The sequence below is a fragment of the Bos grunniens genome, chromosome 16, assembly GCF_055505025.1.
Source record: "Bos grunniens cultivar Pamir isolate PY7600 chromosome 16, Bosgru_T2T1.0, whole genome shotgun sequence".
Lineage (NCBI taxonomy): Eukaryota > Metazoa > Chordata > Mammalia > Artiodactyla > Bovidae > Bos > Bos grunniens.
In genome coordinates, this window is record NC_141180.1 from 54,088,630 (window position 1) to 54,108,473 (window position 19,844).

Below are 19,844 nucleotides of genomic sequence, written 5' to 3' on the forward strand. Positions count from 1 at the left end.
TGTTTTCTGTTTTCTACTCCACTCTTGAGTGCTTAGGACAATGTGGAATGGTCAGCGTGTGTGTGTGTGTGTGTGTGTGTGTGTGTGTGTGTGTGTTTGGGAGGTGGTGAGGGAGGAGCTAAGAACTTCCAAGAAGGCTGTGGGACCTTCACACACTAAGGAAGAGAGTCCGGCTATCTGACCTAGAAGGGAGTCACATGACTCTGGACTGAACGGGCCAGTGAATCAAAGAAAGCAGCGAGCCTGCAGGCCTGGCCTGACCAGTGTGTGTCCCCCTCGACCCGGCGCAGGTGACTGCTGGCTGCTGGCGGCCATTGCCTCCCTCACCTTGAACCGGGAGCTGCTGTACCGCGTGGTTCCCAGGGACCAGAGCTTCCAGGAGAACTATGCAGGAATCTTTCGTTTTCAGGTATCCTGCCTAGCTCTTGGCCCCTGACCCTACTTTCCATAGTCTGGGGACCCACGCCAAGAATCGGAAATCCGGGTTTGGGACCCAGTAGCCTAGGTTCTAACAATCCCTCCAGGGCATTCTGACTCGTGCTTGAGTTCCTCCAATCATCCACACGCCTATCCCCTCCCGTCTCCTCCAGGGCACGTGGCCCTGAGGAGAGCACTTGGAGGGAGGGTCATGAGATGTGGGCTCGAGTCACACACTGCTGCCGCAGCGAGGTGCAAGTTCTCTTATTCACAAATTTGGCCTCTGGACTTCTTTTCCGCTTTCACTGGCATCTCCCATGGGCATGGTCAAATAAGACAGATCCTGCTCTTAAATGACAGATCCAGTTCATTAAAGGCTGGAGCATTAACCAGCTCCGAGGCTCCTCCTTCCGAGGTCCCCTGAGGACGCGGACTCTGCCTGTCGGCTCATCCCTGTAAGCGGATGCTGTATTTCCCTCCCCCAGTTCTGGCAGTATGGAGAGTGGGTGGAGGTGGTCGTGGACGACAGGCTCCCCACCAAGAATGGAAAGCTGCTCTTCCTGCATTCCGAAGAAGGCAGTGAATTCTGGAGCGCACTGCTGGAGAAGGCCTATGCCAAGTAAGTGGTGCAGGTAGGAGCTGGGAGACCACGCAGAGCTGGGGGAGCTTGCCCCCTCCCCCCTGGCTCTGGGTACCCTGACCATGTCTTTCCCAGCACCCAGACCCCACAAGTACAGTATCCTCAATAACTAAGAGAAACAGAAATTTGGGCTAGGAGTTCAAAGCTCAGCTCTGTCCCAAACGAATGTGTGAATTGGGACGTTGGCTTTGTCTTCTTAAAGCCTCCAGGTCAGTTCTTAGGTCAATGTGAGTTTTTTAAAGAGTGATGAAGAAGAAGAAGAAAGCAAATATGCTTAGATATCAGACTCACCAAAGTCTCTACCCTTTGTTTGGGAGTCATTCTTCTTCACTGGCATTCAATGTTCAAAGTCTTCTTTGGGGTTCTTTTAATTCATTTTATTGATTGGTCCCCTTTTCCTGTAACCTCTGTTCCTTCCCAGCCCTATTCCCAAAGCAAGCCCCAAAGGAGGCCTCTCAGCCTTAAGGGAGGGTCCCCTTCATCCTTATCCATGCCCTCAACTCCCCCAAAACCCAAGATGTCAAGGTCAGCTCTGGATTACACTTTGCTTTTTACTTTTATGTATTATTTTTTGGCTGTGCTGGGTCTTCGTTGCTGCGCTCAAGCTTTCTCTAGTTGCAGCGAGTAAAGGCTGTCTATTTGCAATGCTTGGGCTTCTCATTGGGGTGGCTTCTCTTGCTGTGGAGCATGGGCTGTAGGCAGGCAGGCTTCAGTAGTGTCCTGTAAACCCGTGTCCCCTGCATTGGCAGGCGGATTCTTAACCACTGGACCCCACCAGGGAAGTCCTGCACTTTGCTTTTTGAAAGAGCACTTGGCTTTGTGAGAGGTGTTCTGAGATCCATGCCTGGCAGAGTGCTGAGCTGGCCTTGTGAAACTGTGCCTAAACCCCTCCTTGGCCCACAGACGAAACTGACTAAGGCCCTCCTGTGCCCTCCAGGGCGCACCATGTCCTAGCAGCACCCCTGCCCCATCCCACGGGACCCCCTTGCTAACGGCTGTGGATGATACCCATGTTCTTTCTCGTCCAACAGGCTCAACGGTTCTTACGAGGCTCTCACTGGAGGGTCCACGGTGGAGGGATTTGAGGATTTCACAGGTGGCATCTCTGAGTTTTATGACCTGAAGAAGCCACCGGCCAGTCTGTTCCAAATCATCCAGAAGGCCCTCCGCTCGGGGTCTCTGCTGGCCTGCTCCATTGACGTGAGCTGGGATGGTTTCTCTTTGCTTCTCCTCCCTGCGTGTGGTAGGGAAGGGACCAGATCGGGGGCTCGAGGCTGGGAAGGCTTTGGGCCAGAGTCTGGGGCTTACGGGGTAAGTCCCATGATATATGGATCCCTAGCAGGTGGGAGCTGGTGGCAAGACCTAATTAATGGATGGGGACCAGAGTTTGGTCTCATAAACTCAGAAATTTTAGGAGCCCTAAGTGTCAAGCCCCTTTAGTTCTGCAGGAATTGCCCTAAGAATGTAGTCTTGACCCCTCGATCCTGGGCCCTACTTTTGCTACCCCCTTTTGGCTAAGTAATCTTGGGATTTTTGGAAATACAGTGATCAACAGTATATGATGGGGGCTTGGAGCTCACTGAAGAAAAGGGAAGAGGTTTTGAACGAGGGGTGATGCTCTGGACGCCACCAGCCCCTCCACCTGCTCTTTCTCTCCTTACCTGGTGGTTTCACACATATAAATGACCAGGCAGGAACAATCTCCCTTTCTTCTCTCTATAAAAACCCCAGCAGGATATGTGTGATTTTTGGTAGAGAAGTGATGTGGACCCTGGGGAGGGTATGGGACTATTGAGGAGGGACTCTGGGGACCCCCGCTGGTGAACTGGGACCGGTCCAGAGGGGTTGTCATGGTTAATCTTCTGCAGGCAGTCGTGGGATCCCTCTTGGGGAATAAATGACTTCCCAGCTTCCTATGTCATTTTAAAGGCTTGTCAGTCATTTCCCAGGACTGGCAGGCAGGCCTGATCAAAGAGGAGTAGATGGAGAGAGCTCTGTTGACCTGGGGTTAATTGCTCCGCCTGCATATATCCTCAGTCCTGCACTGGGACCCTCTGGCTGTGCAGCATATGCTTAGAAAGCCTTGTAGGACTGGTCCCAAGAAGGTGAAGGTCAGCCACTCTGAGTAGACTTCTTTATTCTCAATTCAGATCTCCAGTGCAGCCGAAACGGAAGCCATCACCAGCCAGAAGCTGGTTAAGGGTCACGCATACTCTGTCACTGGAGTCGAAGAGGTAAAATTGGGCTGGGATGGATGGGTAGGGTAATGCGTGACGGTGTTACCATAAATCCCTGGCATCCTAGAGAGAAAGAGAGGGGATCACCATCCAGTGCTTCCCTGCCCTGCTGGGGTGCAGCCTCTCTGGTTGCACAGAGCCCCTGACACTCTCCTCCTCATTACAAGGGCCCTTCTTCCTCTTACCCACTCAGAGATGGATTTCGTAACCTCTCTGAGCCACAGCTTTATGGGTTCTAACTAAATGCAGGCTCTCCTCTGAGATGTGGCCAGGAAGGGACAGAAGGTTTTGGAGGAAAGTTGTAGAAATTGTCAGTTAGATCCACACTCTTTCTAAGAGGTATGTTTGACAGGTAAAGCACTGGAAACCCATAGGATCCTCAAGGTGAAAAAGGCAGTAATACGTGCCCCAGCTTTCAAGGTGGGGTGTGATAGTGAGAGGAACGCAGATATTCCTTACTCTCCAGCCCAAGGAAAAAGCATGGGTTAAGCTTTTCATTATTTTTATTTACTATAGTCTATTTCCAAAAAGGATGTGCAGTGGTTTGCAATGAAAAGCACAGACTCAATAAAACCATACAACAAAGGCAAAATACAGAAGACAGTCCGGGCTAAAGACAGTAGAGAAATTAATTTTGCTTTGGGTTTCCTGAGGGCTAAGGCAAAAAGGGAAATGCAATGGTGTCTTAGTTTTTGTTATTTATTAAAAAGGCCTTAATGTTCACTCTGTGTATTTGTGTTTCACAAATACGCTCCTTAATGAAGTCAATTCCAAACATGAATTCAGCATGAATGTGTAAACACTGGGCTGAGGGCATGATGGAGGATACAAAGGGAGGTCAGATCCTGAAGACTGAACAGTTCATTGTGTTTGTGTGTGTGAGCAAATACACAGATGGGGTTCCATAGAGAGTAGGGGGAGGTGGCTGAACGTATGGGCTTTCAGACAGGCTGCCTGGGTGCCTGTCCTCCACCTACTACTTACTAACTAGGTAATCTTGGATAATTCAACCCCTCTGTCTAGGTCTCAGAAGTGTTGTTTTTAAAATTTTTATTGGAATATATTTTATTTACAATGTTGTGTTAGTTTCAGGTGTACAGCAAAGTGAATCAGTTATCCATGTACATATATCCACCCTGTCTGAGTCTCAAAGTTTTGAGGGAGATTAAAATGAAGATAACAGCACCCAACTTATAGGATGGTTGTGAAGTTTAAATGAGGTGATAATGCATTTGAAAGGCCGAGCTTGGTGCCCAGGTCATAGCACCGGCTCATGAAATGCTAATTGCTCTGCTCTTAGTATTTGTTGGAGGGCATTTATTATCAATGGGTCTCATATATTAAGAACTGAGTCAGTCAACTATAAAATTTTAAGTCAAGTTAAAGCTGACAGATGCTTGTTTTTTTATGCTAGACTCACTATTTATTCAACCAGATTGTGAAAAACAGAGCTAAGCCCTGAAAAACTGTGTGAAAAGAAGAATGTTTAGGGGCCTTTGAGGAATTGAATGCAAGTCCCTCAGGTGCAGACAGGAACGCAGGGCGGCAGGGGTGGGTGTGGAGATTCAGATGCCTTTGTGTGTGGCCCTTGCAGGTGGATTTCCGGGGCTGTCCTGAGAGGCTGATCAGACTCCGGAACCCGTGGGGCGAAGTGGAGTGGAAGGGGGCCTGGAGCGACGAGTAGGTTCTCCCCTCCCTCCCTGCCCATGCCCACCTCCCTCTGCAGGGAAGGCATCAGTCGAAACACGCGCAATGATTCTGAGACCCCCAGGGCAGTGCGCTCGCAGCGCTTCCTGTCCGCAAATCACAGCCTGTTTAGAAAAGAATGTTAGATGGTTCCAGGTGGGGAAAAGCCAAACAAAACCCACTCAGCAGTAGTCTTTAATTCCTCTCTCTGCTCTGGCATTTGCAAGTTTGGCAGCTCAGTGGAATTTTGCTTAGCGCCCGAGGGTTTGCTTGTTTGCTGTGTACCACGGCGGTCATCCAAAGGTGAGACCCATCACTCTCCATCCAATTCTTTCCACTTCGCAAAGTCTGGTTACTCTGACAAAGGCCAAACCCCTTGGCACGAGGAAGAAACGCGCTTAGAAAGAGGAACTGAATCTTAGAGGAGCCACTGGCCGCCGCAGGCAGGAGGATGAACGGGAGGGGTGCCCGCCCCCTGAGAGCTCATTTCTGGCGGGTACTGATCTCTCCTGACAAAGCCATTACTGACTGGAGGGACCCAGGCCTCTCAGAGATGGTGCTTGAACCCAGACAGAGGCCTCCCGTGGTGTCCCGGGACAGCTGTGTTCTGGAACCAGTGCCACCGTGGTGCGGGAGGATGGAGAGAGCCTGGTCTGGTTTCCGCCCTAGTTAGCGCTGCTGGCACGGGGGAGGCAGAGGGCAGGTTGGCGCCGCTGGGGGAGGATGGAGCACTCACCAGTGTCATGGATGAAGAGCTGCCAGAAATGGGAATGGTCATAAAAACAACCCCCCAAAAAACACATCCTTAAGCCTCACGTGCACCCAATGTGCTATCTGTACTACATGACGCCACCAGGGCTTTGGAAGGGAACTTTATTACTTTTATGAACTAATCACACACCATTACTGCTCATAACTGCAGTCCTTCCCTTCAGGTTTGTGTCACGAAGAAACACACGTCCCCAGGGCCACAGATGGCCTCCTGTATTAAAGACTTGTCATTCTACTGCCTGTGATGGAGCAAAACCAAAAACCTTACCCAAACACAACACCAACTGCCCCAAAAGCGTGTCATGGCTAAATGAAATCGAAATCCCAAGTTTTGGCCTTTTTAAGCAGCAGCTGTTTCCCAAGCTGTTTACAGGGCGTATGGAACTTTATCTCCTTTCCCTGATGCTGCTCAGTCTGTAACAGGCTGGGACAGGTCCAGGGGTTCAAGGTGATGACTGGCAGGCCCCACCATCTGGAGATGCAGCCTGGGGTGTTTCTATATGGATGTTGTGGGGGAGGGTGCTGCAGCTCTGTGAGACTCCTCCTAGCCTCAGCCCAATATCTTTAAATTAAAATAAATTTTTTTTCCAATTAGTTTTAAGAGACCAACTGGGATATTTAGGTCAGATCTCAAATTCTCCAACTTGTCTCCTAATCTTTGTTTATGACAAGCACATTCTGAGCTTTGGTTCTGATTCAGTGACTGTTTCCATGAATTACAGAGGCCCTAAGAGCTTCCCTGCCTGATCCTTAGGGGACCTGAGAGCCCCCCTGGAGGAAGAGGCTGGGCTTAGTCCTAGTGTTCATGCAGCCAAGAGGAGGTCTTCACGTTTTGCTGAAAACATTCAGAGAAGGGATTTTTTTTTTTAAAGATGGATCTCGATGCTGCTTAGTTATTTAGACACTGCATACATATTTCAGGGAAACCTCACTTCTTAAAGGTCAGGTAGCTGGAGCTGGCATTTGAACAAAGTACGTGGGTATTGCCATGGAAAGGCTGCCAGCAGGGGGCCTTGCAGGGTGCCATTACTCCAGGGAAACTGTCACAAAACTGGGTGTGATTGGCATTCCGCAGGCTCAGGAAGGGGGCTACGTTGATGTGTCCGAGATGCTTAGCCCCTCTCACGGTATCTTCACCTCAGACAGATAAGCCAGAAGGATGTCTCCCCAACTGAGAAGAGGAGGAGGTGGTCTTTCTCTGCTGGCCATTCTCACAGCTCTTCCCCTGGACTTGCCCAGGCCTGTGATCCAGGGCCTGGGGGGCTGAATCAGACATGAATGTAGAACTTGGCTGGAGAGTGAAATTAGAGCAAAGCCATGGCCCAGGGTTCCTCCTGCTGCATGTCTGGGGTCACCCTGCTAGTGCCTGTGGAGTCCCGTCCCTTCCCCAACCGCATCCCCTATCATCTCATACCCCTCTCCCACCCTCAGTCATTTCAGTATTCCCCATGTCTGGGGTTGGTGGCGGGGCAGGAGGTGGGGAGGGTGGGAAGCTGAGAGCTGCAGTAAACAGCTTGCTCTGCAGCAAGCTCTTCAAGAACCATCACCTCTGCTTGCTTAAAACAACAACTTTATTCTTTCTTTCCCAGTGCACCGGAGTGGAATTACATAGACCCCAGGCAGAAAGAACAGCTGGGCAAGAAAGCCGAGGATGGAGAGTTTTGGTGAGAGGGTCTGCAGGAGTGCTGTCCTCCTGGCTGTGGGGTCCTTCCTGGATTGCGCATGGGCAGTTCTCTCTAGGTGTTCCAGGAATTCAATGTGGTTTCCTGCCAGGGGTCTTCTTTCTTCTTCCCCTTTTACTCCAGTAAAAGGTAGAAACCAAGATATCTGGGCCTCAAGATTAGCTATCAGCCTGACTTTCTCAGTTTCTGTATCTTTTCAAAGTCCAAAGTTTAGATTAGCATCAAAATACAATAACTTCCTTCACTCCCTAAGGAAGATAATAAGGACACGGTTAGACTGTGTGGCTTAGGGACCATCTCTAGGCTGGACACCAGAGTTAACCAGTCACCTCAAGGTGGTAACTTGGTTCATTTTACCTCCGAGGGTCTCTGCAGTTTAGGGTTCAGTCTCTTTGCTGGTTGGTTGGATATAAGAGGGGAGCTTTTTAAGAGCAGAGATGCAAGCAATAGTGAGGAAGTTGCCAATACTGTACACTTTTTTCACTGCTGTTAAAATACCATTGTTTGGTAAATTATAAGTCATTTAAAAAGAAATACTGAGACATTTGGCCAATGATCACTGCGTATTTGTACTGTGGGGTGTAGGAAAGATTTAGCTGGCCCACAGCCTCTGCTCTGTCCTGTGCCCACTGGGCCACACTTTCCACCACCTTTCCAGCCCAGCTCTCTTGACCAAGAGCTCACTGATCCCTTTGCCCCCAGGATGTCTTTTTCGGATTTCTTGAGGCAGTTCTCTCGGCTGGAGATCTGCAACCTGTCCCTGGACTCATTGAGCAGCGAGGAGGCGCACAAGTGGAGCCTGGTGCTGTTCAATGGGCGCTGGACTCGGGGCTCCACGGCTGGAGGCTGCCAGAACTACCCAGGTGAGATGGGGGGCGGGGAGGGTGATGCTGGGTCCACCTCGTCTTCTGTCTTGTCCTCCCTGGGCTGGGCATCCTTATCTGTTAATCTTGGGACAATGCCTTTGCGCTCTGTCCTCCGGCTCCTGACACCACTTGGTGGCCCAGACTCTTTCTGGGGCTTGGAGGCCAAGGCAGCAGGGGTGGGTGGTGACTCTGCAGCCCCTTACCTGCAGCTCGATCTCAGGTAATGTCATTCTTCAGCATATCTGCATGTTCAGACTTTCTGTTCCACCCACCTGCCCCTTGCCCCAAAAGGCTATTCTTCTTTGTACTAACCATGCACTTGGCATCCTGCACCAAGGTCTGTTGTTCTTCTCTGGGGCTTCCTCCGTCTCCACCCGGCCCAGCTGGCTGGCACCTGGCCCACTGCGCCCTGGGACAGGTGCAGCGTCGCTGTGTCAGTAGACCGCATCCGAGTGGCTGTTCTGCTTTGTTTGCACCTAAGTTGGAGGTGGCGGGGGCCTGACAGCCTGATCAGGGGTGGTCACACGCAGGGCGTGGGAATGGCCACTGTCTGCTCCCCCTGGGAGTCATCGGAGCACCCTCCCTGGTGGGGATAGTCTGGTGCAAACCACTGCTGCTGTGCTAACCTGGGCCCTTGTCCTATTAAAGGTGGGAAGCCTTCCCTTTGGCGGGAGATCACTAATGTCTACACATACAGGCTCCTCCTAGGTCGAATCACCTGAGGCAGCAGCAGAGGAAGAAACTCCGAAAAACAGCCCCACATCTCTCAGGAGAAATGAAAGAAAGCAAAACCCACCCTCTCCACTTCCCACCTCCCCAGGCTCCATGCTCCCTCTCCTAGTTTGATGTCGACATTGTTGATGGACTTAGATGTGTAAGCGCTGGGCCTCGTCCTCAGGACAGAGCTCAGTGCAGGCCTGTGCTCAGGGTGTGAGAGCAGCATTAGAACAAAGTCCCACGTGGGTGGAATCCTGGGGCTTGACTGGGTCTCTGGTTCTTTGTCCCCCTCCAACCTCAGCTCCCATTTCTGATGGCTGAGATGAACACTGAGCAGAGAGGGAGGAGGGAGTTCCTTTCCTGCCACAGTTGCTCAGATGTTCAGTCTAACGGCTCTGGGACCCTGGGAGGGTCATTTCCCCGTTCTAAGCTTCAATTTCCCAATCGTCAAAGTGGAGGGATAATACCAGCTTTTGGAAGTGCTTTGTAAACGGTGTAGTGTTATACAAATGGGATGTATTATTTTTATGACCCATTCTCTTCTTCGAGCTCCGTTAAGGAGTAAACAAAAATATGTAGGGATTGCAGTAATGTTGCATTTGGGAGAAATTAAAATATGCTCACCATTAGCAAGCTCTTAGAAAATGTGTTGGAAATTTGCATGGATCATTTTGGGAGCTTGGCACTGTAGGGGGTGCCTAAGGTATCTGTATGCATGAAATCGCGACCCCATCTGTGCCGCCAGCTAGCTGTCGAGAAGAGATGAATGGTTCCTGCCCTTTGGTAATGATGTAAGTACAGAAGATTACAGAACTGTCTCTGGCTCCTCTGGAGTCGGCAGATATTTGGCTTTAAAATCTACACACTGTGTCCTTAAAAAAAAATTGAAAGTGGAGGTTCTGGGAAGGTGGGATTGTAATTTTATTGTTAAGAAAATATAATAACCAGTGGCTGTTGGTCATTTGTGAAAGCCTTGTTATCTCATCAAGTTGGACCCTTATTTAGAGGATCCCTTCTTTTCCTACCACTCCCCCCCACCCCCTGCCCCGCCTGCCCCCAGGCACATCATTATTGACTTTATCGAGGCCCTGGCATGGAGATGGCCCATCAAGCCCGTCTTCCTCAATTATGTTTTGCTACTTGAGTCTGTCATAGAATTGCTGTCTGCCCCTGGGTGACTCATTTGCCGTCTCTGTGCCTTAGCTTGTACAGTTGCTATTTGGAGAGATTTATTTTTAAGATTTTTTTTTTTATATTTGAAATGAAGCAGTCTTTTTAAAATATCCACAGGTGGCGTGGCAGACATGCTTCTTAATTGCCAATTAGGCTTCCCAGGTGGTGCTAGTGGTAAAGAGCCCGCCTGCCAATGCAGGAGACATAAGACACTTAGGTTCGATCTCTGGGTCAGGAAGATCCCCCGGAGGAGAGCATGGCAACCCTCTTCAGTATTCTTGCCTGGAGAATCCCATGGACAGAGGAGCTTGGTGGGCTATGGTCCATAGGGCCACAAAGAGTTGGAGACTACTGAAGTGACTTGAAGTGCTAGTCACTCAGTCGTGTCCAACTCTTCTCAACCCCATGAACTATAGCCCATCGGGCTCCTCCATCCATGGGATTTCCCCGGCAAGAACATTGGAGTGGGTTGCCATTTCCTTCTCCACTGTACTCTTGAGGGAGTGTGTCTCATCACTGGCTGCAGTGCCGAGTCATCTAGAGGAGCCCCGGGGCCTCTGGACAGAGGATCTGTAATCAGGGCTGTTTCAGGCTGTGATCTGAAGCAGGGGCCCATCAGAGGGAGCTTCCTGGGGGCAAGAGTGGTCATCTTTACAGCCTGTCAGGAGGGGCCCCCTTGGTTCCTAGTCTTCACTGGACTTTTGTTCTCATCTGAGCCAGAGACCTGCTTGTTCCCCAGACACCTCCTTCCTCCAGGAGTTGGGTTCATCTTCACAGGCCAGGAGCTGGGAACAAGGAGATGTTAACCATTTCCCCAGGAAGACTTGGCCTTCCCCAGAGGGACCTTGTGTAGCCCTGGGACATCGGGACCTTGAATATCCCAGTCAAGCACCCAGGGCCCCTGGTTGATGAAATGGACAAGTGCAAAGTTTGCACATGCTGGGGGTGTGTGTGTGCTGGTATGCGGGGAGGGTAGGGAGATAGGAGGAAATGCCGACGACCTTGGAAAGCAGTCTTGCTGAGGCCAGCTTACCTGGCACAGTTTGGCCAGAGTTATGCTTTCTGGGGATGATCACGTTCCTCCCTTTCATTCTGTTCTTCCTGATCTCCTCACCTGCCTTGTGGGGAACCACCGTCTCCTGGGTGACTTCCAGCCACTTACTGGACCAATCCCCAGTTCAAAATCCATTTGGACGAGGTGGATGATCACCAGGAGGAGGGCGTCAGTGAACCCTGCTGCACGGTACTGCTGGGGCTGATGCAGAAGAATCGCCGGCGACAGAAGAGGATGGGACAGGGCATGCTCAGCATCGGCTATGCTGTCTACAAGGTACTCCGCAGCTGGGGTCAGCCATCATGGCACACCTAATGTCTTTGGTCGGAATATTTTGGCCAGCAGTTGAAGTGCATCTTTCTTTTTGTTTGGCTGTTCCTAATCAAGCGTTCTCCTTGCTCCCCTAAAATGCTTCTCTCAATGGCCTTACTGAGGCCTCAATTTCACAATTAGATATTCATTCCTTTGGCTTAAATCTCTATTATTAACATCGAGATGTGTAATTCATTAAACTTTTCCCTGTCATTGCCTATTCAGTGTAAACACACTTATTAGACTTTTTCCAGGTATAGGCTTCTCAGGGTACAGGAGCCAAGAAGGTGACACAGGAGTTTGAGGACATCACAGAGTAGGGAAAGGGAAGATTGTTATGGGAGCCAAAGACAAACACCCTCCTCTCGGGGTAACCCCAAGACACTTGCTGGGACACACCAGGCTGGGGTAAAAGGAGCCACAGGTCATTTTCAGTTCTGGTATCTCTGGACTGAAGGTCATAGCTGGCTCTTGGCCCAGGCTGCAGTGCCTGGCTTAATACCCCAGTTTGCCCTGGTAACCACCTCAGTATAGATTTCACAGCCTCACAGATACGTTCGAGCAAGACCTCTGGGTCTTGATAAGCCTAGCCAGGATCAAATTGGAATCCACTTTTTAATACAGGCAAAGACTTTCTATAACGAATTCTGGAGGGATTCATGGTGGTTGTTTTTATAGAATTTTGTTAAAAATGAATTTCTTGGGGAAAATACAATTCTTTTTTTTTTTTTTTGAAAATACAATTCTAATCAGAAGGACCAAGAGCTGGCTGGAGGCCCAACACCTCAGTATAAATTACTGCATGAAAAAGAAGTATTATAATAAGAAACCAGTAAGGAAAACTGTGACTATTAAGCGCATACAACTTCCAGCCCCTTTCTTTCTCTTATTTAGGAATTTAGGGCTTTAGAGTTTAGGGTGTGTGTATTTTGTGTTGGAGAAATGGGGAATTGAAAAATAATTGCTGTTTGATGGCTGGAGAAAAGAATTTCAAATAAATAAGCTCCAATTCTATTCCAGCTTAGCCCTTCCACCTCCACCTAGAATGTAAGTAGCACCCAACCAGATTCTTTTTTTATAGAAAGTGAAAGTGTTAGTCACTCGGTCACGTCCGACTCTTTGTGATCCCATGGACTGTAGCCTGCCAGGCTCCTCTGTCCATGGAATTCTTCAGGCAAGAATACTGGAGAGGGTTGCCATTCCCTTCTCCAGGGGATCTTCCTGACCCAGGGGTTGAACCCAGGTTCCCCACATTGCAGGCAGATTCTTTATCAAAACTGAGGAAGCACTTACCCCGTGCATATCAATTCAACCCATCTTTAGTGTGTATCCACCAGGTGCCTTGCTGAAGGCTGAGATGCAGAGGAATAGCACAAGGTTATTGCCCTCAAGGTGCTCATAATCTCAAGGGGAAAACCACACACACACCACTAACTGCAGGGTGGTCAGATCTGCTATGATGAGGACCTACACTGTGGGCTGAGGTCTCCTCACAGAGGGATAGCTTCGTGGAGAAGACTTTGATCAGGGCATCAAAAAATGAGCTGGATTTCAAAGATGAATGAGGGAGAACTTTCCAGCCACAGGGGACAGCATGTGCTTCTTGACAGCAGGAGAGAAAGCGACAGTTTTAGAGAGCGAGCAGTAGGCAGGTATGGCCGAAGGGTGGGCTGCAATGGGGACTGTGGCCACCAGCTGTCATCCACAGGCTCTACCAACTATAACAGGATCAGAAAAGCTTTCTTTCTTTGGAATGTGAGCTAACACACGGAAATAGCTTTGTGGGCATGGCATTTGCTCTCATAAATAATATATACAGCATGTCAGTTTTTCAGACATCAGTTTATAGCTGCTTTTAAAATAACACCATGTATGTGATCCGTGGACCTGCTTATAGCCAGAGCCTTCTAATCTAGAGCATGACACCTGTGAACACAAAGTTTAGGGTTAGGATGAGGGCATGTGCAGCGCTGTAGGGATGTCTGAGGGTGGAGGCAGTGTCTGAGGGTGGAGGCAGTGTCTGGGCTTGTTCAAAGGACCTGGTGTTGGACAAAGGGAATGCAGGGGTTGTAGGGGGTACTGTTCTCTGACCCTTGGAACTGCCTCCTCTGGCTTTGAAAGTATTAGCTACTGAGTCGTGTCCGACTCTTTGCAACCCCCATGGACTGTAGCCCACTAGGCACCTCTGTCCGTGAGATTCTCAAGGCAAGAAGACTGGAGTGGGTTGCCATTTCCTTCTCCAGGCGATCTTCCTGATGCAGGAATTGAACCCTCATCTCTTATGTCTCCTGCATTGGCAGGTGGGTTCTTTACTGCTAGCGCCACTTGGGAAGCAACCCCTCCTGTCCTCCCCTTTCTGGCTTTAACTGTCTGTAAACTGGAGTCTGGCTTGAGGTTGGAAACTTGACACTGATTGAGAAGCAGCCAGAAAGCCCCGAAGGCTAAAGAGCCCTGCTTGTCTGGCCTCCATTCTCTCCCCTATTATCTTCCTGTGGTGACAACAGGCTCCTGCCAGGCAGGCCTGTCATTTGCATTCAGGATCCTACGTTTCAAAGGTGACTGTCCCTTTTCATCCATCACTGGGCGAGGCTGGCCTTGTCTCCTGCCTGGATGCTGCCTGGCTAGCTGGATGGCTCAGATCCTGTCCAGGGACTCTTGGCTGTGGATTCAGAGCATATTGCCCCAGGCGGTGGGCGGGTTAAATGGAAAGACCTCTGAAGTGGTTAAGGGAGTCCCTGCTGAGGGGGTGGTGAAAGCAGTTAGACAGGTACTACGAGGCAGTCCCCTGAGGACCTCTGCTCTCCCGGACAGCCAGGGCCTCTGCATGCGACTCAGCTTTAGACGCAAAGTCAGAGGAGTGACAGTGGCCCCAGACTTTTCCACCTCTGCTGCTGATTATAAACGGGGGCTCCAGAGTGAGGATGCCAGCTGATCCAAATTTCCTTTTTTTCCTTCAGTGTTGGCAGTTGCCCACAGACCTAAGCCACAAACAATGCCCTTCCTGCTCTTCTGGTCTAAACAGCCTGTGTGGCAGGGGCAAAGTTGGGGGTTGAACCTTCTTCTCTATCTGGGCACATGGGGCCTCCCACTCTGCATCCGAGATTTCCTGTGGGCATTATAGTTTCCAGTTGCAAATAATAGACCCAACTAGACTAGGGGCTTCCCTGGTAGCTCAGCTGGTAAAGAAACCTCCTGCAAAGCAGGAGACCTGGGTTTGAGCCCTGGGTTGGTAAGATCCCTTGGAGGAGGGATAGGCTACCCACTCCAGTATTCTAGGGCTACCCTGGTGGCTCAGATGGTAAAGAATCCACCCGCAATTCAGGAGCCCTGGGTTCGATCTCTGGGTTGGGAAGATCCCCTGGAGGAGGGCATGGCAACGCACTCCAGTATTCTTGCCTGGAGAATCCCTATGGACAGAGGAGTCTGGTGGGCTACAGTCTATGGGGTTGCAAAGAGTTGGTCACAGCTGAGTGATTAAGCACGCACACAGACTAGCGAAAAGGAATCTACCAGTTCATGTAAGCAAACCCAGAGAACGACAGGAATGCTTGGGACAAGGGACTTGCGTGCTCTCAGGACCCTTTCTCTCCACATCTGCCCTCTGGTGTCAATGCCATCCTCCCGGTCTAGCTTTCTGCACAATCTCCCTAATGTTGTCCACATAAAAGAAGAGCCTTCTTCCCTTAGTTCCAATTTGAAAATCATAGAGAAGTCTCTGATGGACTTGACTTGGGTCACGAGCCTCTTTCTGGACCAATCCCTGTTGTTAATGTGATTAAATTATGTCTTGACTTGAGTGACACCCTCTTCTGGACAAGCCCTTGATCTGGAGGCCAGGTCTGTAGGCCTGTAAGATGTTAGTTCTCATGTAAACCCCAAGGCTATTACTCTTAAAACATTTGGGATCCTGGTAGATTATACAACAAGAAAATTAAGTAGAACTCCTTTTTTTTTTCTTTCTTTCAGATTTCTAGGGCTCAGTAGTCTACAGATGGTCTTGCTATTCACCAATGACTTTCCAGGTTCAGAAATGCTGATGAGTCTCTCACTTTAGCACAGGCTTCCTCCCAGTGGCCCAGGACTGCACAGTCTGCGCTAGATGTGGGGAGGGACAAAAAGGCACAAGGGGAGGGGTGAGGAACCCTTGGGTGACCTGCTCTTTTCTCCTTCCCTGTAGATACCCAAAGAGGTATGTTCACGCTGATGGAGATGTCCCCTCTTTGGTAAGGAACAGCTGGGCAGCCTCTACGGATAGGCACCTGGCGACATCAGCTTCCTCTGATGGAAGCTGGCTCTCCCACAAACCAACTCTACAGGATCTGGTGAGCTGGTAACCTTGAGACCTGGTAAAGATACTTGGGACCCACCCTCCAAGAAGGGCACAGTGGTAACCTTTGCCCCCGTGTGCCTGGTGCTCTGATCCAAACAGGATGACTGTAGCTCACTCAGGCTCCTGTTTATCTAGCTAACAGGAATAAACGCCCTCATGTCTGATAAGAAAAGGAAGCACCAGTTTTATCTTTTTGGCTCCTGGCTGTTCCCGTGCTCCTCAGTGATTTACAGCTGGGTTTGAGAGAAACATCATCAAGGTCTTACTTACCGCTGGGGTTTCCTGTTGCCGTCCCAGACCTCAGCCAGCAGTGCCAGTGGCCTCATGGGCAGGGGCTAGCAGGGCACACTTATAAGAGTGCCTTGTCCACACAGATGGTACCCAGTCAGGCCCCAGCTCATCCCAACCCGGCAGGCCTCTCCTCGGCTGCACGCTGGGGACACCAGGGAACTCTTGGACATCTCATGCCCGAGCAATTATAGCAGAACCTCTGCGGTGATTCCCGTGTGCAGCTGAGGTTAGGAAATGCTTCTGTTTGGAGTTCCCCCAGCCAGTCTGTTATTCTAGTTATGTAGAAATACGTTTGCCTGCTGTGCTTACCCCTACCCCCCGGGTTCTCAACCTTGGCCACCTGGTAGCATGTGCCAGTGAAGCCCAAGTTCACAGGCTCCAGCCCATGCGTTGTTCCAAAGGTGCTGACCACTGATATACCCTGCCCACTGACTCCCAAATGCATATTATTGGTTATGGTGGTGACAGAAAGCGGGTATGGATGATTCAAGGCAAGCCCTTGTCACCACTCAAAAGTAAATAAACTCAGACTTGTGTTAAGTCTGATGGGTGGCGATTCCCATCAGAAATGGCCGGTTCCTGGGAAAGGCCCCTCTGCATGCCCGGAGGAGCCTCTACCTGCAGAGTTTCCCTGTGCCCTCTGTGTGACTCTGTGGATCCCGTGATCCCCAAGTGCTGTGGAATCTTTGGTCAGTGGTTCCAAACCACTGCTCAGAAGCCCCTGGGGGTTTGTGAAAGCATTAGCCCGCTGCCCCCCACCCCAGAATCTCTGAGTCTGTAGGTCTGGCGTGGGGCTCAAGAACTTGCGTCTCCAATGAATCCCCCAGAGCTGCCCATGCTGGTCCTGGGCCCACACACTGGTGGCTGGGCCAGGCCACGGGGAGGTGCGAGAGCCGGGGGCCTGGAGCACGTGTGTGTGGAGTCTCCAGTAAGACGGAGGGGTGCCAGCTCCTGCCTCTGTGTTCTCCACCTCTCACTCTGGCCTCTCGAATGAGGCTTCTGTACTCTGTCCCAGCCCTCGGTTCTTACTAGAACTCAATTTGCCTTTTTCCCAACACAACCCCCACCCCCACTTCTACATTACTGGTACCTCCCCCTGCTGATTGCTGTCATCAGGGATGGCAAGAATGACTTTTAGCCCAGTAATGCTTAGTCTTGGCCAACACCTTGCTGGCATGCCCCCAGAGTATAAAAATTTTCAGGGAGGGATCCCAAGGCTGTGGCTGCCCTTGCAGCCAGGTCATCAGGCACTCGCTGGTGGGTCCTGTGGAGTCCTGACCAGGGCAGTGGGGGCTGGTGGCCCTGCCTTCCTTCTTTGTTTAGCAGACCTGGGATCTAAAGAGGCTCTGGTGACCATGAGTGGACACTGTGACTCTGGGGTGGGCAATCCAACTCCGGGTCACACAGAAGTCACTGCCCTTGTAGCTTACCAGCACCTGCCCTCTGCCACAAGTATCTTGATGAAGATTGATCATAAAATACAGTGCTAAGGGGAGGCTTAATTACAGCAGTAATAACATGAGCACCTATGTTTTCGAAGCACTCTGCAGCCACTAATTAGCTAGTGTCATCACTCCTAGCCTCCGCCTCCCTCCAACAAACAAGTGGGTCATGGGAGCATCTTTTCCCTCAGATGAGAGCCAAGGCACCAAGGGCGGTCTGGCTGTGGCCGCCCCCTCTGTCTGCCTCCCTGACCGTCCAGCCTAACGCCCTGGTTACCTGGCAGGGCAATTTTCCCAGCCAGATAAAGATGAACAGGCCCTACTGGCTGCTGATGCTTGAGAACTGGGATTAAAGCCACAGGCCTGTACTGGGTAGCTCAGAGCCACTCCCCAGGTATAGATGCAGAGAAAGAGTCTGTTGGATTCAATGAGGGGTGATTCACAAGGACAAATATCCAGAGAGAAGCCAAGCACACAATGGAGACCCTGTTGACGAACCTTTATTTAGCTGGGAAGAGGGCAAGGGGTCAGGCCAAGGTCGTGTAGTCAAGGTCAGTGCCTCGACCGGGCCGGGCACCCAGAAGGTGTTCAGAATACACCTGCTGATGGACACAGGGTGAGTTTGCAGAGTCCAAGGCCTATGGATTCTCAGTCAGTCAGTTCAGTTGCTCAGTCCTGTCCCACTCTTTGCCACCCCATGAACCGCAGCACGCCAGGCCTTCCTGTCCATCACCAACTCCTGGAGTTTACTCAAACTCATCTCCATTGAGTCGGTGATGCCATCCAACCATCTCATCCTCTGTCGTCCGCTTCTCCTCCTGCCCTCAATCTTTCCCAGCATCAGGGTCTTTTCAAATGAGTCAGCTCTTCGCATCAGGTGGCCAAAGTATTGGAGTTTCAGCTTCAACATCAGTCCTTCCAGTGAACACCCAGGATTCTCAGCCCAGGGTTAAAGATCAGCGAGCCCAAAACCAACGCAATAGAGCCCAGCTCCGCGGCCCTCATCTTCCAGGATGTGGGCAGACACTGACCCTGACGTTGCTCTGCGCAGCTGGAGAGTCACACGGACGCGCACCTGGGCCGGGACTTCTTCCTGGGCCGCCCGCCTGCCGCCCGCTCCAGCACCTACGTCAACCTGCGCGAAGTCTCCGCGCGCGTGCAGCTGCCCCCCGGGGAGTACGTGGTGGTGCCGGCCACCTTCGAGCCCTTCCAGGACGGCGACTTCTGCCTGAGGGTGTTCTCGGAGAAGAAGGCCAAGGCCCTGTGCGTGTCCTTTCCCTGCGGGCTGGTAGCGGGGGCCGCAGAGGGACCTGGCCCCGCGAGGGTGCAGGGCGCCGTCGGTGTGTGGGACCCACCCCCAGCCTCCGGAGGAAATCTGTTGCCCCTGCAAGGGTTCTTCATTAGGGGGGCCCGCTCCTGCCCCTCCGCGTTGGTCTGTAGGACGGGGAGAGTTTTCCTTCTAAAAAGATCAAGAGAGGGCATCAGTACAGCTGGGTGAAAGCATTTTCCTCCCAGCAGGGATGGGCGCCACATAGAGGAGGAGCTGGGTGAGACACTGCCTCTTCTCTTACACTTCTCTTACACACCACACACTCATACTCTACATACACACACCACACACTCATGCACATGCTGCATGTACCATGCACACACACATCACATACACATACCACACACACATATCACACACCACACATATCCAATGCACGCACATCTCACATACACACACCACACACACATGCCACACACATCCCATATACTGTGCACCTGCATACCAACACATTACAGACACACCACACATGCTACACACACACCATGCGCATATACACACATACCATACATACGTGCAGACCGCATGTCCCTTACATATATATACCAGACATACATGCCATACACACACCTGATATACTTTCTGTACATACACACATCACATATACCACACACCTATGTACACATAGAACCACACACACACAAATACCACGTACACACACTTAACACATAGTATCGCCCCCCCATACCCCCCTCCCCTCACACACATTGCACCACATACCATGTACATGTATGCATGGACTCGTGGGTTGTGGGCTTGGTGACTCATTCCCCAGATACCATTTCAGCAGGGATTCACATAGCTGGGAAGATGATATTAGTAACTAGGAAAGATGGGGAGAGAATTCCCCAGAAGAGTGGTCCTCCAGGGTGAACATTCTAGATTCCACGAAGGGC

The 19,844-nt window shown here is 50.9% G+C and overlaps 1 protein-coding gene across 9 annotated transcripts in view; it reads left to right on the forward strand.

Annotated features, from left to right (window-relative positions):
* The window catches only part of CAPN8 (calpain 8), a 103,066-nt gene that overhangs the window by 35,994 nt on the left and 47,228 nt on the right, over positions 1-19,844 (forward strand). For 4 of the 9 annotated variants that reach the window (XR_015143584.1, XR_015143583.1, XM_086345201.1 and 1 more), the window contains exons 3-12: positions 291-409; positions 903-1,036; positions 2,089-2,257; positions 3,208-3,291; positions 4,889-4,974; positions 7,341-7,415; positions 8,136-8,296; positions 11,344-11,519; positions 15,733-15,744; positions 18,670-18,881. Coding sequence is in view for 6 of the 9 variants with exons in the window: in XM_086345201.1 (XP_086201327.1) it covers positions 291-409; positions 903-1,036; positions 2,089-2,257; positions 3,208-3,291; positions 4,889-4,974; positions 7,341-7,415; positions 8,136-8,296; positions 11,344-11,519; positions 15,733-15,744; positions 18,670-18,881 (1,228 nt within the window). In the remaining 3 variants the exon portion in view is untranslated. Of the gene's footprint in view, positions 1-290; positions 410-902; positions 1,050-2,088; positions 2,258-3,207; positions 3,292-4,888; positions 4,975-7,340; positions 7,416-8,135; positions 8,297-8,996; positions 9,974-11,343; positions 11,520-15,732; positions 15,745-18,456; positions 18,882-19,844 lie in introns of those variants that run through there. The other 5 variants (XM_086345205.1, XM_086345204.1, XR_015143585.1 and 2 more) reach the window with 4 other exon arrangements.